This window comes from Sylvia atricapilla, chromosome 4 (assembly GCF_009819655.1).
Source record: "Sylvia atricapilla isolate bSylAtr1 chromosome 4, bSylAtr1.pri, whole genome shotgun sequence".
Lineage (NCBI taxonomy): Eukaryota > Metazoa > Chordata > Aves > Passeriformes > Sylviidae > Sylvia > Sylvia atricapilla.
In genome coordinates, this window is record NC_089143.1 from 31191125 (window position 1) to 31218604 (window position 27480).

The 27480-nt window shown below is 44.6% G+C and overlaps 1 protein-coding gene across 1 annotated transcript; it reads right to left on the bottom strand.

Annotated features, from left to right (window-relative positions):
- Positions 1 to 1585: 1585 nt before the first annotated feature.
- Positions 1586 to 26487, bottom strand: LOC136360310 (solute carrier family 4 member 11-like). The gene is given in 12 exon segments (XM_066317465.1): positions 1586 to 2794; positions 5793 to 5962; positions 7501 to 7696; positions 12215 to 12388; positions 16460 to 16628; positions 17732 to 17838; positions 18556 to 18784; positions 23959 to 24032; positions 24325 to 24440; positions 24442 to 24458; positions 25502 to 25615; positions 26333 to 26487. Coding segments are annotated over 12 exon segments (1581 nt in total). The 5' UTR covers positions 26484 to 26487; the 3' UTR covers positions 1586 to 2730.
- Between the last annotated feature and the right edge of the window lie 993 nt (positions 26488 to 27480).

Sequence of the window (27480 nt, forward strand, 5' to 3'; positions counted from 1 at the left end):
CAAAGAAAATACAAACACTGAAGTCACACCGGTGGAGGAAAATAAAAGATACAAACAAGAGATGTGGTGGATATTTAACCCTCCCTGCTGCCTGGATTTTAAATTCTCTCTGCAACATTTGACACCATCTGAAATTGATCTTTCAAAACACTTTAAATGGGGACATTTTTGGCTCTTCTAAGTGAGGGGATGGAGGGTGCATCTCGAAACTACTTCGTCTGGCAAGACCTGCAGGCCAGTCCACCCCACTATGGCTCTGTGCCCGAGGAAATCCCACCCAGAGCCTCCAACAGGACCAAAGTAACATTCCTTTGGGCACATCCTGTCCTTCCTCCAGCCACAGCACCCAAAAATATCACTTAAACCACCCCACAAGGTGACTTTTTCCTGTGGAGACACCAGAAATTCACCCGCAGGACATGCGTTGTGTCAGCCAGAGGATGACACCTCTGATTGCAGCTTTGCTGAAATCTTCTGACATCTGTGGGAAAACATGTTATTTCAGCCTCAGCAGCCCTCTGCACTCCCTGGCTTCCAGCAGGTCCTGAACTGCTGCCTGTCACCTGCCCTTTTGCTGCTGACTGAAGATCAGACAGAGTTCTGCCACCTCTGAAACCCTGTCTGCCCCTGTTCCTACACGCAGCCCTTACTAAGAGCTCTGAGTGGTCCTGGCACAGAAACGACTCGAAATCCAGGAAGTCTTGGGAAAGTTGGTCAGAAACCACGCTCAGGTTTGTACCTGCTCTTGTCAGATGTGGCAGTAGCTACCCCTGCTGCCCCCAAACTGCTGAAAGCCAAATTCCCTGCCCTGATGCACTGGGGTTGGTCACCCTGACCTGAGACTTCTCAGATCAGCTTGGTGCCACATGAAGGTTGTGGTTTTGGTATCTATGACACTGTTTTTCTTGCTAAGCTGAGGGGTTTCCCCCTACAATTCCCTCAGGGATATAAAACCACAGATACAGGAATCCTTCCTGCTCTCCTCCCTCAAGCTCACTACAAAGGGTTCAGTAAGAAAATGAAAAAATTACTTCTGCACACGTGTTTGAGAGCCGTGGGCAGCTCCACAAAGATTAAATACCTTCTGATCTTTAGTGCAAATACACCAAATCTGCAGTGGCTTGAGCCTGGCTTAGCGTCAGCACAGGAGCTTTGCACCCAAAGCCTTCCTCCCTCATGGCTGGGTTGGTCTCCCTCACCATGCTGGGGTGAGAGGAAAAACTCTGCACCCTTTACTGGGCAAGCAACAGGTAAGAAACACTGCTCTGTGCTGATAAATTCATATTTTACCTTCTTCTTCTTCCCTCATTTCTATTCTTTTGAAAGTTCATCACCGAGGTGCACAATTTTCTGAACATTTTTAGTTCTGACCTGTGATGTGCCAAGCACTGAACTAAAGGGCAGCTTGTTTCACAGTACTCCAAATAAGAAAACTGACCATAGTACAAGCAAAATTAAATAAACTGAAATATAAAAGACAGCAGAAGTTAAGATTCATCCAGAAATATAATATAACGTTTGGGAGTGGGGTGAAACTGGAAATCGGCTACACAAGAGAAACAATGAAATGACCAACAAATATTGATTAGGCGAAAAGAGGAAAACTTTCATTGCATTCTGTACATCAAAATTAAATGAAAAATTCACATGTTGGAGCCATGAGACAGAATGATGAAGGTCTCAGGCCATAGGAAGGAGAAAGCAAAGAAAACACCTTGAATAAAGCAACACGTGAACAAAACTAGTAACTGAGCAGCTTCCAAAGGAATAAAAGTGACCATCTCTCAAATGAGAAAAAGCAGCACTGAAGCAGAGAACAAGAATATGGTCAGGACATGGTGGGTTAACACTGACTGCACAAAACACTTGTGATATTTGGAAAGAACCAGGCCTATTTGTATATCTATGCAAAATATATACACAACTCCATATGTATATATGTACACATAGGCACTACTGTACATATGTATATGCAACCTCGACACAACTGCCCTCTGGGTGCAAGCAAAAAATACTGCAGTTGTGCAAAAAACTGCAATTCCATGTTTGATTACCCAGGAGAAATGGGAGGAAAGATCCAAACTAATTCCCAAACAGCTCAAACCCAGATGGGGTTTTGTCCACAGGGCCAGCTTCTGAATGTTCCCAGCTCATTTGCAGGAATTAAAAATTCATCCAAAGCTGTGGATTGTAGCAGTACACATTGCAACTGTTTCCAAACCCATTAATCTGTGAAAACAGCCACAATCTCTCCTGACATCAGTGGTTTAGGCACGAGGCCATCCCATTCAGAACACCAATTTGGGAATACTGGGTGCACAGGGAATTGGATTCAAAGGCCAGGCCAGGGCTCTTGTTCTACAAACAAGGATCAGTTGCTGTTCTTAGTGTTGGGGAAGAGAAGGATGTGGTGCATTAAAAAAGCCCCCCCACCCTCAAACAAGGGAAACACAGGACAACTCTGGATGCTCCAGCCGTGCAGCCAGGCTGATCTTCGGGGTGTGTGTGGTTGGGGATGTGGAATAGGAGCATTTTCCATAAAGCTTGTTCGCCTCACAGCTCCAGAGAGCATCGTCCTCTCAAGTCCAGGCTCCTTTGGTCTGGCACAGGCCCGTGGAGCTGTGACAGGAGTGCATTGCCAACGCCAGAGCACGGAGAAAGTGGTGAAAGAAAACTGCAGGAGATGGTCCCACGCCTTTTCCAGCCCCTAAGGAGTTGTCCCTGCTGCCTTCAGTACTCTGCATCCATGGCATCCAGGTACTTGGCCTCGATGATCCTGGGGAGCAGGTTGTACCTAAGGCAGAGCAGAGAGAAGGAGTCAGTCCTTGTTTATGCAGCATTTTTCTCTCTGTCCCAAAGCTCCTGGGTGAGTCTGGCCATGACATTCACCCAGCTGAGGGGGACACAAAGTGGGGGAAAGAAAAACCAACCAACCCTGCAAGCAAACACTGTTTAGAGGAACAGCAGTGCCAGGCTCCCTCTGGAAGAGCCTCCTCCTTTCAGCTGGAAAGGAAAGAGATCATCATCCTCACAGGAGGAAAGTTGCTTTCCTAGAGTTCTGTCACCACCAAATCCTCAGCATGACAAAAATATGAAGGTGAATTTTTATATTTTTGACTCCAAACAAGACCATCCCAACCTGGTGTCTTCCTTCTCCACTTAGAGACAGGGATTCCCTTATTTTTAAATTTTTTTAAATTGATTTTTTGCAAGACCATCCTCATGAATTAATATATTTGGGTGAGAAAGGCACGATGAAGTTGCTTTTGTAAACCCCAGTGCACACTCATGTGGCATTTTCCCTTGTTTAACAACGAAGCGATTCTTCAGCTTTTAAAATAACTCACAAAGTGTCAAAAAATCAGATTCAGATTTCAACAGCTGTGCAAGAGATCCCAAACATCACTTATTAATGAGAAATACCAGGATCTCCTTAAATAGACCCACCATAGAATAAAAAATGCTTGAGAGCCATGGGAGCCCAGATAAGAGACAACTTGGAGAGAAGATTCTTCTGCGGCCAACCGAAAACTCATCATCCCGAAGTTCTGAACCAAAGCCAGGAACTGGGAATACCCAAAGAGATCAAGTTTTTTTCCAGCAGGCTGTTTTCCACTGCAACAATGGATTTCAGTGGCTTCTCAGTATCTGTCTAAGACCACACCAGTGATCCCTCACTAATGACAAATCATGTTTCTACAGCTGTTGTATGGATGGAAATGTGGTGTTGGGACATGGCTGGTGTGCTGGATGGGACACCAAGCCATGTCTCACTCATTTGTGTTTGATTCTTGAATTTGCCCCCTGGCTACTGTGCCATCTCTTCTTTCTCCCTTCACTTCTTAAAAAAAAGAAAAGATATTAAATTTCTTCAACTGCCTCATCTATTTAGAGTGCCAAATCTTTGGGAAAAAGTCATTAACTACAGAGCTCATGGATCATGGTGCTGCCTTCTTGGCTGGAGGCCACAGAAACTACATGAAGGTAAAAGAAATCAGAGGAAGGAAAGCCAAGGGCAAATTTCCATGCCGTGCGAGGCAGCAGCATCTTCCCCTCGGCAGCAGGGCTGATTATCCAGCTGCTGGGAAAAAACTGCCCTGGAAAGAGAAATAAGTTAGCAACACAGAGGGTGTAAAGTGACAGCATCTTATTTACTGAAAAGAAGATATATTTGCATATTAGTATCTAGCTCTTAGTACAAAATAAGGTTTTTTGACTGCATTCTCTCCACACTAATTGAGTTTTTTTATACCACGTCCAATACCTGAATTTGGCTGAGCGTGGCCCATGTTTTCTGTTCTGCACTGAGCTGCCCTGTGTGCAAAGCTGCAATTCCCACAAGAGCCACTCATCCATCACTGCTCACAGTCGGAGTATTTACCAGCCACTCATGCAGGCACCCCAAGTGCCACCAGTGTGAAGGGCAGGTGAGCCATCACTACCAGAGGAACAATAATTTCAGTGTTTTCCAAGCCTGTTATCTTTCAATCTCCAGCCCAAATGGCTCTGACACGATCCTGTTGAAAGCCACAGTAACTCTGACATTTGCTTTTGTTTCAGAAAGGACTGGACCCATCTTTATCAGCCAAGGAAAACACCACAGCAGGTGATGCAGATTAGTAAATTGGCAGCCCTGGACTTTGGGATCAGATGAAGATCTCTGGGACTGCAAGCTCAAAGTCAAACAGATATCACTTGTACCATGGTGGCCTAAAATAATCAAGTAGACTGGAAACTTGATCTGTTCCTTCCAAGATCTTATTATGGCCTCTCATTATATCCAAAGGACTGAGAGCATGAATGATTTAACTGGAGAATGATGGGCAGTGGCTGCTAATGAACCCCAAGGAAGAAATTAGTGAAATTTCTTAACGATTCTCTCTCAAGACTGTAAGGTATTGTGGGATCCTCCCAGCTTTAAACATGTATTTTAAGTCTAAATGTGGTCGACTGATCATTAACAGGGGCATCCAGCAGTGCAGAAGGTCTGTGAGGTCACCACAGCACTGGGTATGAGAGAAGGATTCGTCTTAGGAAAAATTTCCAGCTCTGGTGTGAGCACTGGCCTGAGGAAACCAAACTGCAAAGTGATAAGGAACATTATCAAATACCACCTAGAGGTTTGGACTATGGCTTCTCAGGAAGATCAGGCAGCTCACAGGCACTAAAAAAGGAGAGTTTTTGCCTCCTGGGAAGATGGAAGAAGAGCACTTGCCAGCCCAGAACCCTTTACACAACTCCCAGCAGCAGAGAAATCATGATTCCTCCTCAGGCTTGAGCAGCTGGTAAAAAGCCCTCATCATTACCCATTTCCAGGAGCTGGTTAGTTTGGAAAATGCCCAAAACCCTCCTGAACCACTCAGACTTCCTGCAATAGTTGGGATTGGAAGGGACCTCTGGAGATCACCCAGTCCAATCTCATTGGAGCAACTGACACAGGAATGTGTCCAGGTGGGTTTGGAATGTCTCCAGAGAGGGAGACTCCATGGTCTCCCTGGGCAGCTGTTCCAGTGCTCTGCCACCCTCAACATAAATAGGTTCTTCCTCATGCTGAGGTGGAACTTCTTGTTGTTTTTTGTGGCAATTAGTGCTTGTCCTGTTGTTGGGCACTACTGGAAAGAGTCTGGCACCATCCTGGAAATATTTATATGGATTGGTGAGATCCCATCTCCCTCTTCTCCAGGCTAAACAAGCCCAGCTCCAGTTTCTCCCCTCCTCAGACTTCCAGTAATCCAAGCCTGAAGACACACAAGGCATGGCAGACAGGGAAAAAAGACAGCCAAGCTTCCTACCTGATGGGGATCATCCCAATCATGATGAGGGGGAAGATCATCTTCATGTAAGGCAGGGGTGACATTCCAAACCCACAGAGGATGAGGAGCTGCAGGACCTGCAGGCCTGTGAAATAGTGGATCTTCCTCTGGGGAACTCTGCGGATGTAATGGGTCGGAGGATAAGCAGTCTGGGAAGAGAAGAGCCACACATTAGACATGCCTGGACACGTGTTAGAACACACCTGGACTTGTGATAGCAGAATGAGGGTTTGGGACATCAGGGTTTGAGGGAAGTCAACCATTTGTACAAGCACTGCATCAAGATCAGGGTCCTTAAAAGGCTCAGCAGCTGAACATGGGATTTGTAGGGTTAATTCCAGTGCCTGAAACCACACCATTGGCAGCAAGACCCAGAGGATGACTGGGCACTGGGAGCCTGGAGGGAAGACAGGACACCCTTCAGGGCCAGGATTGCCTCTGGGAACATTTGGAGTGCAATGTAACATCTTGAGAAGTGCAGTAATGAGATTCCCTGAGGAAGATTGGGATTGTCAGGGCTCCACAGCCAGAGGTGCTTGCGGGGATGTGCAGGGGGAAGGAGAGCAGATGCATCCAGGTGTTGTTCCTGTCCATGGTTCCTCCACCTGACACCCAACTCCTCATTATTTTAGAGCCTTCCAAGGCTGCAGACTTGTCCCTGCTGCTCCCATCTCTTGGCTGAACCCCGATAGGGGAAGACCATGAGATGAGGGAAGTGTGGGAAGAGGCTGTGCTCAGACTGCAGGGATTTTCTCAGCTCTTATAAGCCACCCATTTTTGAGAAATGAGGGGGGAAAAATGACATTAATAGGCTAAATATGGTGGTTTCTTTTGACAGTTCCTTGCTCATGTCTGAGCACAGGCTTTGACTCACTGTCTATACATCAATGAAGAGGATGAGCAACTGTCTGCTGGCAGCAGCACAGCCTCAGTGGCTTTCAGACTGTGCCACGACCCATTAAAAGGTTTCCACAAAAGGGAGTTTTCCATATTTGAGAATGCTTTTTAATTTTCTACGCCAAAGCCTGGAAAATTCCACACATAATTCCTACTGAAACCAGAAGTAATAAGTCACATAGATCAGTAGCTGTTCAATCCTCATTCAAAAATTGACATGACAAATGTAATCTTTACCTGAATTTCAGAGTTTTAACCTCTAGGATGTAATATTGGAGATCAAGACAGATTAGCAGGGATGCAGAGCCAAATGTTGGGCTTATTAGGCCCTTGACCCTTGCTATATTAGAGAAGGTGAGCTGGAGATTGCTCCAGGTACCACCTACACTGCCAAACAACACCTTTTTAGCACCTGTAACAGAGACAGATTTAAAAAACATCTTCCAGGTTTGTTCTCAGCCCACATCACAGAGGTTTCAATAACACAAATAATTTCATTTTGAGTTTAAAATCCCATCTTGAGGTATTTCACACAAAATGAAACTGTAAAACAGCACAAAAAAATTACCTGCCTGAAGCTTTGTTGGAGAAATCAAAGATCATAATTTCCTGATGCTGTGCTTTTTGTATTTTATATTATTACTTTTTAAAATGCATGTACTCTGCAGATAACACGACAGCACAGAGGGGGTTAGAACTCCCCCAAAAAACCCCCACAAAGAAATCCCACACTGAGAGAGCAACTGTTTGAAAAGTTGTGTGCTTGGGCTGCAAACACAACTGCAGGTACCTGCTCCTTGAGCAGCAGAGCCACCCTTTCAAAGAGCTGGTTCCCATCGATGGAGGTCAGGGCGATGTAGAGGAAGAGGCCAAAAAGGACAGGCTTTGGGATCCACTGCAGAGGGAAGGGCAGGAGCAGCAGCGACAGCCCTACCAAGAAATGTGCCACCAGACTTGTCAGCCGGGTCTCCTTCACACTCACGATCCTGGAAGCAGGAAAAAGAGGGGGTTAGGAGCTGGGATAACATCCCAAGATTCATAAGTGTTTATCCTGCTCCGTGGAGGAGCAGGAAAAGGGAACGTGCCACCAGGGGAAAGGGAAACTCATCCCCACCGCAATGAAATCAGCACTTCTGGCCCCGTGCTGACATTGAGGAGGCAGAGCCTGGCTGGAGCCAGGCCAGGCACTTAATCCACAGCTCAAACAGAGCAGCTGGAAAAGTGCCAAATTTCCCTTCTGTAAAGCTCTACAGATCCTATCCTGAACTAAACTGCCCTCGAAACTGATTCTGCTTAGCACAATGCAGGAAAAAAAACAAAAACAAACCAGCCAAGAATCCTCTTTCTCGACAGTAATCCTTCCCTTGCTTTACCCTGGACTGGCTTCTGTCCCAAAGAAAACTCATTGGCTTCTCCAGGAACTACGGAACGTCTTGGGGAAAAAAACAAAACAACAAACAAAAAAACAAACAGAAAGTCAGCATTCTCCTGACAGCGAGTCAGCATTTTTGATGGATATGAGGATCTCCCTGTTTACATGGAAGGGAATGCTGAGAGCACCACACAGGGATTCAATCCTGCTGTGGGCAATTGCCTATTACCATGCAAAACATGTCATTAATTAATGCAAAATTTCCAGAGCTGACAGGCCACAAATTGAGCTTTTTTGAGGGGAAGACTGACAGGAAAGCAGGCAGCGGCTTCAGTAACCTACTTGAGGGAAGCCTGCTGGGTTTTCTTTGCACTTCAGCTAAACGTGTGAGCATCTCCTCCCAGTGTGAAAAAAATCACCAGAAACAATGGGAGGAAAGAAAACCCACATCTGTCAAGACTACTTACAAAGAGAGAAAAAGAGGATTCCTAACTTTTTTTTTTTTTTTTTTTTTTTTTTTTTTTTTTTTTTTTTTTTTTTAAAGATAAATCCATCAATTCAATGGATAAACCAGTGAATCAATCTCCCTGTTATGAAGGAAAATTTTTGTCCATAGGCTGTTTTGGTATCATTTAGTGACCTCATTCCTTGGATGAGACCCCTCAATTGTGAATTAACCCTGTACACAAACTTCTTTGAGGATTAACACCAAAGATCTATCAAAACACACTTCCCTCCTTTGCACATGCACTGCTGGGACTTCATAATCCCTTCTGTCCTAAAGATAGAACTATTGCAATATTAAGTTGTAGAGTTTTGCTTAGAAGTAAGGTCAGGTTGAACTTCAAATCTGTTTATACCTTCAAGGAACAAAATGAAGCTGAGGGGATGAAGAAGCATTGCACACCTGTATTTGGAGAGGGAGGGAAAGGGTGACAGCCCAAAGCTTGCTCTGAGGATTTGGACAACAAGGTGGAATTAACACCAGCAGTCATGAGACCTAGGGAACTGCAGGTACCACAAAGAGCACACCAAGTCCTGAAAACACTGGAATTCTTCTGTGAGTAGTGGGCAGGATCATCCAGGATTACCAGGCCAGGATGCACAGAGGTGTTAAACTTTAAGTAACCTTCCAATAGGTTTAAACCACAGCTTTTCTTCTTCCAAACAGAGATTTTGTTGGATCCTCTTGCAAGTCTCCTATGCCCAAGGGGTCCCTGCCATTGCCTAGAGAAGCTGAGGGAGAGTTTCACCTAGTGCCAGCTCTGGTGGAACTGGGACATCACCTAAATAGACAGAGTTTGGCATCATTCCCACTGCCTCCAGGTCTGGATCACCACAGAAGTCCTGGAGATGAACAGAGCCAAGCAGCTTAAAGTGCAACTGGAAGTGCTGTGCCAGAGTAATTCCAGAGTCTGGCTGCTCCAGAGCTGCCAGAACCACGATGAACCTCCGTGGTGGCACAGAGAAGCAGGTATTTAGGGATGCACTGATTTAACTCATCCAGGTACGGCAAGAGTTCCTCCAGCATCAGGTTAGCCCCAGAGGAAGAATTTCTGCTGTTTCAGACAGAGATCTCCCCTCCTGCTGGGGAGGTTCCTGCCCTGCAAGCACACACAAGTCTGCAAGGGAAGTCATGCAAATGGAAGAGGTCAGGAACAAATGAGCCACAAACCCACATTTCAGTCAGATGCAAGGCCGAAAGTACAAGCTCAGAGTGGCAGCCCTTTGGTAAGAGATTTCTGAAGTTCATGGAATTTTCTACAGCCATCTCTTAGGGATGCAGCAGTCACAGCACTGTGCTTGATCACAGACAAGATGTACTGCAATTGCTGCCAGCTCCTGCTAATGCCACATAATAGTTTGGAATATTTTATCAGAACACAGCTAAAATTGCTCATAATTCACCAAACATGGTCTTTTTAAAACTGATGTTCCCAGCTTTAGATTAGTCTTCTGCTAACTCTAGCACCTCACTTCCAGAGTAAGAATATCCCAGTCACATTAAGTCAAAAGAGGAATCCTTGATTTCCATGTGTTCAGAATCTGGTTTGGCCCTTGAGGAAACAGCTCCAGAAAGTCTGTGCTGTGATGGAAATAAAGTAATTAATGGAGATTAAAGAGCATAATCCAGGCTCATTTCCCCAAAATCCTCTAAATATGGCTAGCATGGGATTAGCCACTGCTGAACTTCTACAAGTAAGCAACAAGAGCCTGTTTGCAGATTGCCACAGGAAACCTAAATCGTTTCTCTACAGGGGAGAAGAAAATTTGCTTTCACTGTGACAGATCTTTATCCTTGTTTATATCATCATCCTGTGGGAGCTTTGATTTGAGTGCAGGGGAAGGAGCCTGCCAAGGGAGACAGAGCTGATTTTCTAATCGAGCTTCATTTCTTTTCAGCAGAGCTGGGTAAAATGGAAGAGAGGAGAGGGAGAGGGAGAGGGAGAGGGAGAGGGAGAGGGAGAGGGAGAGGGAGAGGGAGAGGAGGAGAAAAAAGATAACTGCATTGCTTGGAGCCTCTTGTTCTAGCCCCAGTGCTTTGCAGAAAACAAAAAGTTTTGGTCTCAAAGGGAGTTCAAAGCACTAGGAAATCCTCATTCTGATTTTCACTCCCGATGTCCAGTTCCCAGCACCAATTCTCCTCCAGCAGAGCAGAGCTGTGCCATGAAGGAACACACTCAGGGAGATGAGGGCAGCCCTCAGCCCTTCCAGGATAATCACTGGAGCTGTATTTCGGTCAGGCCAAAAAGGCCTCTCTAGTACTGGTTTTTTTTTCCGGGGGGGTGGGGGGGAGAGCTGGATGATGGAGGAGAGGACAAGTGCAGAAATTAGTCCTTAGTTCAGGCAGGGGAATTGCCTTTGGTAAGGCAAAGCCAGAATACAGAACCATGACAGTGGAAAAACAGGAAAAAGAGGCACTTGGATATTAAAAGTGACAACAGGAGACACAGGAGAGGTTTGGTACATGGGTTTCAAAGTGTGAGTTCTGCATCTCTCAAAGAAACAGAGAGTGGAGGTATCCCAGAGCACATCAAGGACATAAGGAGCAAGGGCATGGATTAAAACCCTACAGAACTCAAATTTCAAAGTTGATTTTTTCTTTAAATAGGGTTTAGCATTTAATCAAGAGAGATACAGTGGAAACAACCAATAGCAACATATCCCAATACAAACCCAAGGGACTGCTCTCCCAGGAAAAGATCTGTAGAAGAGTTAAAGGGAGCAGCAGAACTCAGCAATTTCCAGATACGGAAGGTGAAATCTGTCCATCCCTGACCCAAAAAATCAGCTGTGCCTGGCTGGGCTGGGCCATTTGGCACCAAAACAAGCATGAAGGCAAGACTGAGATTAAGAGACCCACTCTATCCCCTAAAGTCAATGATCACTTAGCCTCACTTTTGATAAGTGGCAACTGAGAAAATGGAAACCAAGGCAGGATAATTAAAACTAATGGTATGTGAGTGGAAATTACCGCTCCTGTGGTAAAAGCACTCAACTGTAATAGACTGAGATCAAACGGGCCAGATCTGCTCCAGAGCAGAGATTGTTCCATGAGAAAAAGGTTTTTAATTTGTTTTTAACAGGTCTGTGATAAGAATGTGTTGCTCAACTCAGAGCAGCAGAAGAGTTGGTCATAATAGAACCCATGACCCAGCCATGGCTTCACACTTGTTTTTGTTTAAAACTCAGAGAATTTAAGCATCTCTTTCCCAAAATGTGGTGGGAGATGTTATGGGAGCTCTGAAATAATGGTGCATTTTTCCTCCCATTTGTAATAACCACCAGACAGGTTTCAGGCAATGAATCAGCTTTGGATTCTTTCTGGGGAAAGTATCTGGGGACATCCAGCCAAATCATCTCCTCAGCTTCCCACAAGGCTAAAACTGAAAATGGCCTTGGCTGACTTTTCCAAAGGAGAATTTGCAATGGGGTGGGTGGGATCCATGTGGGATGCTGCCACTGGCCCAGAGCATGAATTTGAGTGCTTGAGGTAAGGGGATGAAGCCAAATAAGGCCCATTGAGTGCATCTTCCCGTCACCTTCGTATCTGGCATAGAACAGCCAACACTCCACCCACCATTCCCAAAGGACTGGGAAGCCACAAACGAATCCAAAGAGGTCTACTTACGTCTCATAGATGTGTCCACTCTCCACCCTCTCCTCCACATAGGCCAGGGCACGGACGTGCATGGGGGAATGCGGGAATGCCGCATGGATCCAGGGCAGCCCGAACACCGACAGCCCCGTGTTGATCAGCGCCACGAGCAGCAGGTCCCAGTGATAGGCTGTGCCCTTCACCAGCCTGGAACGAGGCGTTGGGGGACACAGGTTAACCCGTGGCCAGAGTGTTATAAGCCATGTGTAAATGTATCAATCTCTGAGCCTTTGCAAGATTGGCTTGAAATAATTTTAGTGAGACTGCTCCGTGGGTTTACACTCCACACTCTCTGCGTGTGTCCAGCCTTGCAGAAAAGTGGTTATAATAATTAGCGAGACTGTTCTTCGAGGATGTTTCGTAAATCAAAAGGTCTAATAATGAGAAAACAGCAAAGTAACAACATGTTGCAGAAAACAAATAATGAACTGAGCACAGGTGCTTGAGAAAACCTCAGACCCTTGTTACCACATGTCAGAAAGCTCTTGGTGTTCTTTCTTAAGTATTAAATGTTTTAGGAGGGATAACTTCGCTAACAGTCAATAGAGAGAAATACAGGGAGAACACTAGAGAAGAACACTAACAAGATCCAAGAGATGCTTCTTTCTTGGCCCTGAGCCAATACTTGTCAGAAGGCTATGGAAGAATCTAGGTAAACTTCCTATTATGTCTCAAGGTATACTGAAACTCTTTCCCTGTTTGAAAACACCTGCTGGAGTGTGGGGATTGCATTACTACACTGCTCTTCAGAGGTGTTTTGTAAAGCAAAAGGTTTAAAAAGTGAAAAATAACAAATGTTACAGAAAACAAAAGAAAAGCCACACACAGGTGTCTGTGAAAACCTCTGACACCCTGCTAGAAACACTCCAAAAAGCCTCTTTACTCTCTTTGTGCTCCTTCCTAAATATATAATGTTTTAGGAGGGACAATTTGGCTTGCTGCTGATAGGGAAAGGTACAGGATTTGAAGAAATGTGCCAAGGTCAAACAGGCTCTTCTCTCTTGGTACTAAGCCAATCACTGTCAGAAGGGTATGGAAAGTTCTAGAAAGTTTAGAAAGGTTCTAAAATATCTAAAGGTAAACTGAAACTCTTTTCTTATACAGAGATGCCTATTTGGGGGTGAGGGATGCTTTACTACAGTCCAGGACAGCAGTTACACTTGGTGCAAACCCTACAAGTGCTCTCTCTCTCTCACACACACAGAGACTTCACACCTCTGGATTTAATGGTACATGCATGCATGCACGGTACAGCACTACATGTCAACACTAAAGGTAGTGAAATGTGATGGTTTGCTCCCAGAGCTGCTGTCATCTGGGAAGAACAACTCTGAGCAGAAAGGCAGCCCACTAAAGTAACAGCCCATGAAAATTTCATCAGCATTTTGCTCCTACATTTATTGCAGAGTCTACACAAAATCCACGTGTGTGTTTGCTCGCAGAGTCCACAAAGAGAGTGGATAAAATCCTGAGCATTTGCTGTCAAAGTACTGACACTGAAGTTTCTTGTTTGTAACCCTGATCTCCCTCCTTCCCCACGAGCAGAACACGTGCTCAGTATGCTGCAGTAATCCCCTAATTATGTAATTGCTACTGCATGATAAGAAAATGGGACAGGAATTCATTAAACTTCAGTTCCTCCTTGGTAGTCACAGAATCATGGAATGGATCACAGAATTGTTTGGGCTGGAAGGAATCTTAAGGATCATCCAGTTCTATGCTCCTGCCATGGGCAGGGACACCTTTCACTATCCCAGGTTGCTCCAAACCCCATCCTACCTGTCCTTGGACACTTCCAGGGATAGGATAGCCACAGCTTCTCTGGGTAACAATTCCAAAATGTTGGTAGCCAATCGAGGAGATTTGCTCTGAAGTTCATGAAATGCTGCAGAGCATTTAATTTTTAGGGATGGGGAATCTGACAGCCTTCACTGAGGAATCTCAGCACACCCACTTTGCCAGGACTGTGCAGAAGGCAGCACCAAGTCTGAACTCACATCTACTTTAACCTTGCCATTCTTTGCAAGGTCTGCCCCTTTCCTGAATATCCCCATCTTGTATCAACTGCTGAGATATTGTGAGTAAAGTTTAGAAAAAGGCTGCGGAAGGATTCGGCTCTCAGACTTTAAACCCTCACAGAAAGGTCTAAGGCTTTATCTCTGCCCCTGGAGCACCTGACATCCTCACACAACGTGAGAGATCAGCTGAATTCTCTCTCTGGGCATCACCGGCTGGAAAGGGAGCACCATTTAAATGAGTCAGTGCCACCCAAATAAGCTCCACTGAACACCTCAACACACACTTGGAGCCACCCAAGATACTCTCCTGGACAGAGGCACATGGAGCTGGTAGAATTGACCCAGCACACGAAGATCAAAGCCATTGTTTGGGCAGCAGAAATCTAGGGTGGGGCTCAGTTTTGGGACAATAGCCTGGTCCCACAGGGAGTGTCCCCTTCCACCGACTGAGGAGGCCGTGGGGTGAGTGGGTCAGGTAGGTGCCTACCCTGCAATGCCTCTGGAAGGTGCTGGCAGGAAGGGTGGGATTGCAAAGGCGTTTCCTGCGTTGGCTCACGCTTTGGAAACACAGCTCCTGCTCACGTGCTGCTTTTTCTGAGCAAAGGCACCTTCAGCACCCTCAGGGTCACTGTCCTCCCCATTCTTTTCAGAAGGCTTTAAGGACATCAGCCTGTTGGAATGAACCCAGAGGAGGCCACCGAGATTATTCAGAGGGATGGAGTACTTCTGCTGTGAGGAAAGGCTAAGAGAATTGGGATTGTTCAGCCTGGAGAAGAAAAAGCTTTGGGGTGACCTAATTGCAGCCTTCCAGGACCTGAAGGGAGTTACAAGAATGATGGAGAGAGACTTTACAAGGGCCTGGAGTGACAGGACAAGGGGGAATGGACTCAAACGGACAAAGGGTAGGTTTAGATGAGATATTAGAAAATAATTATTCACTGTGAAGGTGATGAGGCCATGGCACAGGCTGCCCAGAGGAGCTGTGGCTGCCCCTGGATCCCTGGAAGTGTCCAAGGCCAGGCTGGATGGGGCTTGGAGCAACCTGGGATAGTGCAAGGTGTCTGTGATGGCACCACAAACAGAGATGATGTCAACTCCTAGTTTTTACATCCCTGCCCTGTTTTACCATCTTTAAAAATCCCTGCCCTAACACCTCATCAGCATCATTTTGGCCTTGGACCCAGGAACTCTGAAAAACTCCAAAGAACATTTTACATTCCTTAAAGACATTCTAGTAGAAAATACCAAAAGTTTAGATGAAATTCGTATTAGCCAATAGATGACCCACTTACATACAGATTTATGCAACACTTAAAGGGATATAATAGAGATAAGAGCTGGTCAAAGGAAACTAAATTAGTGTAGCTGAATTTAAGCTTGTCTCCTCACTCCTAATACTGTGTCACTCCAGTGACAACATGGAGAATGCTAATGGATATTATGCAAGGAGAGAACCCTCCCACGCACCACATTAGCAAAAAGTCCTCAGAGACGTGGTAGTTTCCCTGGAAAAAAGTCATACACATTCATTCTTGACATCAGATCTGATTGCAGTTGGCACAAAAACATCAGAGGGAATATTTTAATAGCGCAACATCTCAAATTTGCACATAAGTGAGACCTATCAGACACTGGACATATTGTTTTATTGCACTTCCACCTCTTTTTCAGTTGGAATTTACCAGCTCCAAACACTCCTGATGCTCAGCTGCAGCACGCTGTGCTACAACATTTATGTAGGTCATTGACTTCTCATTTCAGCAAATTCTCTGTACTGCAAGAGCAGTGCAAGTGTCCACATGTGTCAGACACTCCCTAAATATCTTGAGGTGCATCCAAAGACCTCAAACCATACAAAATATCCACTTCACACTCACTACTCCACCTCTTGGCTCCCAAAACTTCATGAAAAATGCTTTGAGAGTTTTAGGAGACCAACAATGGTGTTGAGCAGAGAGTAAAGAAGAAATAGGTTTGAGCTGGTTGAGGATTTGTGGTTTTGGCTCACTGCCACAACACTGGGCTTTGGGGATGGTGAGGAGTTAAGCAGCACAGTTACCTCCACCTGTGACAACATGAATTCTCAGAAACACACCCTGAATACATTTTCTGATGCTCAGACAAGCTTTGGGCAAGCAGTGGTGGTGACAGACCCAGCAATACCCCTCCACAGAGGGAAAAGCAGCACCAAAGGCGTTACCTGTTCTCCGGGGCGTTGGTGAGGGACGCAACAATGTTCTGCTCGATGAAGAAGAGCATGGAGAGGAGAAATCCCAGTCCCATGGCGCTCATCACCGACCCAATGGACAGGGACTGCACAGGGGCCAGCACAAACAAGCTGTCAGAGGCGTTGTAGTTGAATTTGGACACTGCAAGAGGAGGAGATGGATGTTAGGAGGCACCCTCTTGTCCAACCATCAAAGTTTTACCCATACCACAAAGTACTGGGAAGCAAGCAGGAAAGCAGGCATGATGCTCGGGCATGTGGGAGCCTGGAGGCCATGGAAGATGGGTCCATCTGGTTGGTTTGGTTTATTTTTCTCCTCCATCCGCTTAGGATTTGGCTGCCATCCTGATGGGACAGACCACTGCTAGTCCTAGCGAGGCATTACGGATATTGGAGCAAAACAAAAGAGGGAAATTTGTTTTCCATAGATGCAAGGTGTTTTCAGATGAGGAAGCCTTATTTCTAACCAGCACCATAATGCTCAGCTCATCAACCCACAGAGGCATTAGAATACTTCCTCATCCCTACAAGCTGTGCAAGGCATTTTAGTATAAAATGTAAATCAAAAACTCTGCTGCCATTGGAAGCATTCCATGGCTAGGGATAAATCACACATGGCCACGCATCATTTTGCAATCCAACTGGATGGAATGGCCATCACAGTAAAAAAAAAAGCCATTTCTTTTTTGTTTCCATACATTTCCTCACATCACCCGCTCACGTCACTGCAGGACAATGCAATTCCTGTCCCCATTATCACTTCCTGATATGGAAAAGTTGATCTATCTGGCCAATGAATGGTGTCTCATTTTTAGATTTCCTTGTGTAACTTAGAGCTGCCCAGATGCTCTGCACCATTTCACCTAAATTAGGAAAACAAACTGGAGACAAAGAGGACAAACTGGGATGACCAACTCCATGTTGATATGACTGGCAACAACCCTTCCTGCCTGCTGATTATTCTGCCCTCTGTTCTTTGCCAAAAATTGTTCATCTCCCTTACTGTCACACATACCTCAAACTCATTGAAAAGACACATCTGGATAACTTTTCTTGCCCCAGCCTCATTTAATCAGGGTTTTGGATTATATAAATCTAACGAGGAAATCTGAGCTCTTGATGGGAGGTACACGCAGGATTTGTGAAATTATATAGAAGGACTTCATTTTTTAGCAAAACTTTTCTAGGATTTCACTTCTCTCTTTCATAAACCCCAGTATTCCAGAGATGAAAACCAGAACTTACTTTCAATTTCCTTGAAGATATAGGAACCCACAACAGAGAAGGTCAGGACTGAAATGGGTAAGGCACAGTCGGACAGAATTTCACGTACCCTTGCGTGCAAATATGGGCTGCAAAAAGAAACAAAAAATTCCCATTAACACCCCACTGTCAGCACAATCACTCAATCCAGACAACATTTAATGCTTTAGAAGTGAAAATTCAGTCCCATCTTGCAATTCTGAAGAGATACTTTGAGTGATGAATTGGTCTTTCACTCAGCTCTAAATCTTCTGGAACTTACAGCCTTTGAAGGCTGATGAATGCAGAAGCAAAACACAAAGAAACAAGAAAATAAGATGCAAGCTAGAAAAAAAAAGGCCTTCAAGCACCAGTTTGTGTCTTATTTCCACTTTACTTTAATTGCTTCCCGCATTTCAAATGAAGAGTTTTAAGAGCAATAGGAGCAAATCCCAAATTACAGCTGGTGTTTGACTCCAAGGAGCACACTGAAAGTACATTCCCAGTAGACCTTCCTGCACCATCAGGAATTTTTGCCCGGCAAAATGGTTCAGTGCCTGTTTGGATGGAGGTACAGGGACTCCAAACGTAAATTTGGAACCCAAAGCTTTTTTGAGGCCATTTGTGAGGCCAAAACGAAGACACACTGGCATCGTCCACTGAGCGACCATTTTGCTCTGCTGGGAATATTTTACAGGTGGCCCTGCCAAGTTCATCTCTGCCTTTGCTTCCACCTGATTTTCCTGGGTTGCAAAATTAAGACCTAATCTGTTAATGACTCCCTCAGAGAGAACCTGAAATAATCAGCAGCCTGAGCTCTAAACAACTCACCTTTCTTGAACTGGTAGAGCGTGTGGCCGAGCCAAAGGGTTCCCAACATCAACATGAGGCTGAGGACGGCGGTCTCACGCCCGTAGTGCGCATCGTGAGTGCAAGTCTGGTTCTCGCTCACTGAGGAGTTCATCAAGAAGGTGGTGTTGATGCCAAGGCCTGGGATAGCATCAGCTTGTGATTTTCCACCTCCTGTGTGGTCGTGGTGGTAATATTTCTTAAAAACTGCACAAACAATCAACAGTCAAGCGTTAGGAGAGGAGTGTGACAATCAAAGCAAGTAAAATAAAGCAGGTTTTCTTGCTTGATGATGAAGTATTAACGTTATGCTTCACCAGCTCTGCCTCTTGAGCCTACAGAAAGAAATCAGAGCTGTTGCTCTTATTTGTGAAGCTGAAGCCAGCACTTCACAAATTGATTTTTCACTTATTTTAACAGGTAATAGTTAAATTAATCTATAAAGCAACATTGTAAAGACTTCGAGTGCTAATTATGTGGTTTTGTACCCAACACTGGAAGCACTCCTCCTAAATATACATATAAATATTTCTATCTAGGCACCTACTTTCAGCAGCCTGGCAAACAAATTCCATCCGGATTCTCTGGAAACACTAAGAGCAGCCAGGCTGCACAGATCCTTAAGTGGATTACACACTGTACATTAATTACTTTTCTTCCAAGGCTAGTCCAGATTTCAGAGATAAGTGTGGATGACACGCAAAACCTGGCAGAACATTTAAATTTACAATGCAAATTAGAGTTACAGGGCACCTGAAATAAACCTGCACAAGCAAAACACCCAGTAAAGCCCTTGGAACTTTCCATAAATGTTTAGATCAGCTCAAAGGCATTTATATAAGGAATGGACAGCTGTAAAGGCCCTCTTGCTCATGAGCATTTACTGTGTTCCCATTTGTATGTCACTGGCTGGCTCCAAGTGTATAAATATGGTTTTGGGATCATTTAACCTCTTTGGGGAAGAAGAGCCTGAAGGAGCAAGTACAACTAGAAGATGGGAATTGGGCTTTGCAGCCTCAGCTTCCCACAGTATCTGCTCAAATGGCAACATGCAGCATCCACACTTCCTTGTACCCATGAGAAATACAGGGACATGGAAACCACCCCGCCAGAGCTTTGCAGTCCCACAACCTTTCTTCATTTTAGTCAAAATAACCCTTTAAACTCTGCATAGAGAACTTCAGGGCAAGACCATGAGAACATGGCAAAAATGCAACTACCTGAAGCTTAGGCTAAAGTGCATCTCCTAACATTTCCCTCACCCTCAAATAATAATCCAAGTTCTGAAAGCCCCAAAACATTTCAGCTTTTCTATATGCAGCAGCCACAGTGAAAGCAGAGAAGACAAACTAATTCTGAATATCTGAAAAGAAACTTTGAACGTTCTTGCGCAGCACAACTGGTATTTGCAACCACCTTGAGTCTGGCTGAAAATTCCCCGAGTTCAACCACGAAGCCATTTGAAATGCAGTAATGATTTTTCTCGTACCATCTTCAGAAGGATTTAAAAGGAGTCTGGGCATTCCACAAGTGGATGAGGTCAGCGTGATACACAGGCCACAACAGACAAAGGCTATCACATCCAGTACATCTGTACATAAATTTAAACATCACAGAAGGTTTACAGCTCAAAATTTAACCTCTCAAACTGCTGCAAGAGCAGCCAGGAGTGAGGAGATCATCTTAAAGCTCCAGAGAGGTTCCTCCAGTGAGGAGCAAGCCCATCCCGACCCCGGTCAGTGCAGTGTATTCCCCATCGCGTGTGAGAGAAGGGGCTCTGCTCTCCTTTATTTCCTCCCTCTGTGGTCCAGCTGCCTCAGCCCCAGCAGGACACACACACACCTGCTCTGCAAACAGGTGTAAAACTGGGGCCCAGGGCACTGCCATGACCCACAACCTGGCACAGAATGGGTTGTTAGAAGATTTGCACTTTCCGGCTCTGAACGCCAAAGGATGCTTTTGTCCTGACAAAATGATTCTGGCAGCATTTTCTGGGAGTTCACAGCTGGCCAGGGAGAAAAGTCTGCTCACCCTAAGTGCTACTGAGTCCTAAAGACACATCTGAGCATCAGAGAAACCAGCAGAAACAACCAGGAACTACAGAGAATGTATTTGCATTCCTCTGGATTAAGATTTGGACCGGAATGAGTAACAAACAAGCAAGTTTGTTTTGGGTCTTGAAGATTTTCTCAAGCTCCCACAGATGGCTATATTGCAATAATGATCTTTGGTGCCCTGTGCTCAGCTTGACTACATCGCTCCACACTCCATCTCTGAGGCTGCAATTCAATCTATATTCACCAATCCAGGCAGGATTGCTCCAGTTCCTCCTGGATGGAGGAAAAAAACTTGCTTTACTCTTGTGTTTTAATTAAAGCAACAAGAACACACCAAGATAGAGAGTGGAGACCTTCATCCCATACCACCTTGCTGGGAAGGATTTGATTCCTGAACATTTCTAGTTTGCTTTCACACCAGAGCTCAGCGAACCTCATTGCCAACATCCAGAGAGAGCAGCAGAGCTGGGGGTGCCCTGGCTGAAGCCGAGCCCTTCTCCAGCCTCCAACAACACGAGCTGGCTTTGTTTTCCTCTGCCTGCTCACCACCATTTCCTGCCCAGTGCAGATGTCAAGATCAAACAAACACAGCCTCGGTGGCCGGGCCAGGCAGTGAAAACAAAGTGTCACCAGGACTGCGTGAACACTCAGGGCTTTGGTTCCTCTGCAGGGCAGGGCCCTCCCCCTCCTTTCCTGCATGTTTACCTTGAAAAAATCACGGTTCTGAACTGGCTGGGAAAACATCTGGGCAAAGATGGCATTGTCCCCTGGCATTCAGGAACCCCAGAGCTGGTGCCAGCTGGATAAAGCACTACCAGGACACTTTTAAACAACACAGGGAAAATACCAGCTTTCACTTCCTACTGAACTGCTCAACCAAAATTTTGAGTGGAAGGAGGAGGTGGCAGCAGCAAACTATCACCTCCTCGAAAACAGGAAGAGAAAAACAAAGATGAGCCCACAGCCATGAGTTGCACTGGTGTAATGTTTTTAAATAGGGGCTCTAAGAGGGTTAAGGATGAGGTCTGTGCCTGCCAGCACTGGTCCCTCTGTGTCTGGAAACAGCTTTGGTCCCACCTGTGGATGACCTGAACACTCCCAGGTGCAGCTGAAGCCTATATGAGCTGGCAAAGGAGTGTTGGTGTGACCCTATTACCATCATTCCTACAAATTCATCCCTTCACAAGTACAAAGAGAATTCAGGTCATTCTCTGATCACACATAAAACACAGAATATGCTGGTTTGGAAGGGACCTTAAGATGATCTTGTTTCACAGCAGGGACACCTTCCACTATCCCAGCTTGCTCCAAGCCCTGTCCAACTGTTGCAGACATGTAAAAGAAGCTACAAAAGAAAAGTCTTATAAAATATAGATTAGGCCTTGCTACTTTAATTAAGTGCAGATAACTTGCAAGTTCTCATACAAAACAATCTTAGGTATGAAAAGCTCATTAGCCCAACATTTTAGTCTTGGTGAGAAAAATAAGTGCCCCAACATAAAGATTAGATCTGTTCCATGGGAACCCACAAAGGAAAAATGTAAACAACCTGAACCTTAACACAATACATACAAATCACCTTCTGACCAATAAATAAAGTAGTAAGAAAACTACCAACCAAGAGGTGTAGAACAGAAGGTCTGTGAAAACGGTATGAAATGAGTTATGTGAATAAAGAATTAGCTTTTCTTGCATGAAGAAAATGGAGTCTTGGATAATTAATTTCAACATTCAACCTGGCCTTGGACGCTTCCAGGGATCCAGGGGCAGCCACAGCTGCTCTGGGCGCTCTGTGCCAGGACCTCCCCACCCTCACAGGGAAGAATTTCTCCCTAATATCCAATCTAAACATGGTTTCTGTAAGGTCACCAGGATCTTCTCCTGTTCCCACTGTAATATTTTGAGGATTTACTTGCATATTCCTGAAAGTCTGGCAGAGAAGACCAGTGGATTTTCCCAACACTTTTAACCTGCACCCCACACCTCTGTTATGGGAGATCAGCTCTGGACTACAGAAACTTTGTGGATATTTGCTGATTTTTACAGAGCAGCTGAATGTTCTGTTGAAGATCACCTGGAGACTGTCCCATACCTCCAGGATAGGGCACTGACAGCACACACTCAGCAAAGCTCACAGACTCAACAACTATCCCAGAAAAAAATTCTCCCTCACCAAGCTCTAAGCAGGATATTTAAAAGATGCAGGTGTTGTGCAGAGAAAAAAAACAACCCTCTGATTGCACAATCAAAGCACACAAGGCAAATTAAGGATTCCCAGTGAAGCGAGAAAGTATCTCACTTCAAATTGCTCTGCAGTGTCAAATCTCTTGGAAAGCACTCCCTTGCAAGCATGAGTGTCTTATAAACAAGGATTGTGCTTGGGTGTATCCTAAAGGATTTCAAAGGACAGCCCAAACTTTGGGATGTTGGACAACAGGTCATAAAAATCAAGGAATGGGCATTGTCCAACTCCTCACTGGGATGAACAGAAATGCTGCCACTCATGAGGTATTTCTGCTACCGCGATTCACTTGCTCAAATACCTCCTGCCAATCCCCCCGTGGGGAGGGAGAGAAGCGTCAGACGAATCTGTTAAACCCCAAGGCTCTCCATGGCGACTTAGAATTTAACCCAGAAATGGGAAAACCAAGTGGCTGGAAAGGGCAAAGGAGCTTTAGGAACTGCAGTCCTTGTATTGCCATGGAAGAAGGGTCTCAGAGCTCAGAGAAAATCAGGAAATTTCAACTCATCTTTCAACTCCCCTCCACAGAGTCTGAATAATGTGTCAAAAAGTAAGGACTCCGTACATGGCATTTAAATTGGACTTGTTGTTGTTGGTTTTGTTTTTTTGTGGTTTTTTGTTTGTTTGGGGTTTTTTCTGTTTTTTTGGGGGGGTTTTTGTTTGTTTGGGGGTTTTTTTGGGTTTTTGTTGGTTTTTTTTTGTTTTGTTTTGTTTTTTTGTTTTTTGGGGTTTTTTTTTGTTTTGTTTTGTTTTGTTTTGTTTTTTTTTGCCAAGACCATTTAAACCCCAACTGGAATCAGGAGAAGAATCAAATCAATAACATCATGGTTTCTCCATTTGGTAAAGTTTAGAAACCAATTCTCAACCAACTGAAATTAGAGCTGCTAAAAATTCTGCACACCCAGGTAAACTGATGACAAAGGGCTGCTTCCATCTCACACATACTGATTTTCTTTTATTCCCTGAAGACTTTAAATGAACACAGAACAAGCAAACATCACATATTTTTGCAGCCTTGTGCTTGCCTTTGACAAGGCAGCAAAGCAGAGATCTGCTCTGCAAAACACTGCTGCAAGACTTACCTTTATAAATGCCTTTGATGGCATCAAGCACAAATGTGATGGATATAAAAAGTGCAATTATTTCTTCTGTTGACCTGTGGAAAAAGCCCAGGAATTAATAGAGCTGCATTCAACTCTTTTCAAAGAAAATCAGCATATTCATCAATTTACATGAAAATATACCAATTTAAGTTGGGCTCCAACTTAGAAACAAAACCCAGTAAATCAGAGAACTTCTTTCAAGCTGGAACAATGAGCCAAAATGATACTTTGCTCATCTCACAAATACATTTTGCAGCAAGTTCGTAATTAAGGAGCTTGTAGAATGTGTAATTTTTCCATTTGAAGAATAATCTGATCAAAATATGACTTCTCGAAAATAGCTACCTTTTAAAGAGCTTCATCAGGAGGCTGAAATTAAAGAGGGAGTAGATCACAAGGAAAAAGCTGTTCCAGAGTCCAATCCAGGCATAGAAAGCGCTGAAATCCAAGTTGTAGTCATCACGAGATTCCTCGGATGACTGCAAAAGTGAGGCATTCATGTGTCACCATCAAATCTTGTCACTGCCACCCAGTGATTCCCATCTGCTCCAGGCCGAAAAGAACCAATTTCCAGACTTCATCCCAATGCATTTATTACAGATGCCATTAAATCCATATTTCTGCACATCCAGAAGGACACTAGATCAACACAAACTGTTCTCCCCTTCCATCACGAGAAATGGGGAGAGAAACTTGGGAAGACAATAAAAAAGTAACTCCCTCACCACTGCTGAAAGCACTTTTCCTAGGGATTGAGGTCACAAAAGCAGTTGGAATTGCTCTTGCTGACATTTGGGATGCTGTTGAGCAAGGGGTCTCACAGCTGCTCTTTCCAGCTGGTCATAGCCCATCCTCTGATTATCCCCACAGATACTGAGCTTGTTCCTTTAGTTGATCTCTGATTCATTGAGATCCAAGCAGTACCTGGAAAGCTTCTGATCATACTTTAAAACATCAATTAAGAAAACCCCCAAACTCAAACAAACCCAAAAAACTTTTGTCTCAAGCTGGTTAAAACACAGTCACATGAGAAAACCATTACTGAAACAGCTTTCTCACTGAAGCTGAAGAAATGCTTATTTCATGAAGTTTTTCCTCTGCAAAATGATTTCTTTAGAGAAAGAATTTGAACTAAACCTGGAGTTGGTCTCAATGATCCCTGTGGGTCCCCTCCAACTTAGGATGTTCTGATTCTGATGGTGATCGAAAGGGAGGAATTTGATTCAGGTATTGCAGAATCCCAGAAACATCCGAGCTGGAAGGGACCCCCCAGGATCATCAACCCAACTCCTGGCCCCACACAGGACACCCCAACAATCCCATGACATGCCTGAGAGCCTAGTCTAAGCACTCCTTGACTTTGTGACCTCTAACTTCCCAGGGGAGCTGTTCCTATGCCCCTGGCAGGAGAACCTTTCCTTGACAAATTAAATACCAATTTATCACACAACACAACCTCTACAAAGCTCTCACCCAAAGTTCCAACCCCTCAGTCCCTGCTGCAGAGCTGTAGCAGACTCACCATTGATGTAGATGGCCAAGGGAGCTGTGGTCAGCAGCACAACCAGGGGCTGCCCAGAGAAGAGGGAGTAGAGCAGCCCTCCAATGCACTGCCCGAAAATTGTCTTCCGCACATCTGGAATTGGGGAGGATGGGAACAAAAAAAGGGATTTGGGTCAATCCCTCTCTCATCCAGGAACATTCACAGGGCAGAGAAACCAAGCACTAACGAGCAGAAGAAATGCTTAAAGAGTGCAGAGGTAACACACTCATAAATCAAAAAAGTGACCCTTTATTCGTACCCATAATTTAGGCTTCCAGATGTTCAGCTAATTGGTGGGCTTTGGGATTTTTTTTCTGTGTGTTGTTATATTTTATATACACATTTTAAATATATTTATCTTATTTTAACACCTGTAAGACATACCTAGTGCTTGTTTGAACTGTGACTGCAGCACAAACTGCTTCTACAACTGGGATAAAGGAATGTTTAGCTCTGTCCCAGGGATTTCAATACTGGCAATCAAATCCAGGTCAAAAGCACAGGAGCTTTTACCAAGAAAAATGGGCAAATAATTACATTAAGTCAGCATAATTCAAAAAATACAGTAGCATACATCTGTATCAGTCCAAGTCAGATGATAACACCCAAAGCAGTGTTCATTTTTTCTGGTTTTCTACAAAAGTAATGAACTTAAGTAGAAAATTATCCTTCAGTCATGGTTTTGGGTTTGTTTTCCCCCGTAAATAAAAACTGTCAGAACTCTCTGTGACCAGAATGACATTTTGAACACAGGGAGTCAAACGCACAAAATGGATCAGTTTAAGAAAAGCACAAAACTGATGAACTCACCAATAGCTCCTCGGGTATTTTCATCATTGAGGGATCCAAAGGCAATGGATGGAAGGAGGCAGGCAAAGTACAGAAAGATCATGGTCGTGATGTATTTTCCGATAGCTTTGTTGTTCCCAATAATCCCTGGGACAAACCACAAAAAAATCATGTTGCTAAAGGACTGAAAACCTTCTTGCACCAGCCATAGGCACTGTTAGTTCATCTCGAGAAGCAGAAATTCCATCCAGACGTTAAACATGTTACCAAACGGTTAATATTTGATTCTGTACAACCCGCATTCTTCTGTTCACTGGGACCAGAACTAGCACCAAAATTGCCACCAGACATTTTTGCCTTCATCAAAACAGGAAATACAAGTAGCTTTTTGCTCAGTTTTGCCATTCCCCAAAGCTTGAAAGAGGATCAAAGCAGAAACTGTAAGTTTAGGGTTCATAAACCCCCACCCCTTGCCTTTTAACACCAACTCTTCAGGCATTCTGGACTGTGTCCCTAATGAGCTTCATGCAGATCTCTTGTCTTCCCTACTCTTGGACAGGAAAACATGAAGCACTTCATTTTTCCCTAGACAGAAATCTAAGGCTGTAAGAATCAATAATATGCTACCCTGAGCCAAAAAACGGCAGCAGGACACAAAAATAAACAGCCCCAGAGGTCAGGAATGGCTACACTGAGATTTGCTTTAACAGGCCCTGCTGAAAGAACAGTCACTCTCTTTTCCATCCACTCACACCTCTCATCTCCATCGGAAAAAAACACACCAGGCCAAAACACAAAGCAGCCAGAAAGAGAATTAAAGTGTCAGAATATGAATTTAAGAGCCTCTGAAGTAGCTTCCCTTCCTCTTCCTGTTTTCAGGCTGATGTTGATATGAGCTCACTGGGGATGCACAGGAGAAAGGATGAGATGACAGCAATTGATATTGCTCCAGGAGAACGCAAGTTTTTTCCACAATACAGAGAGGATGCACTGGACAAAGTCTCCTCAGCCTCCAGCCTGCCTGTGCCACCATCCTTGATGGTGCTCTTCCTCTGAGACAACTGGAAGAGCTTGGAGCTGCCCAATTCCACTTTCTGGAAGGTTCCAGAGTAGAGAATTCCCACACAGGAATCTGCCCTGAGCTCCCAAATGCCCACCTAAGCTTTTGC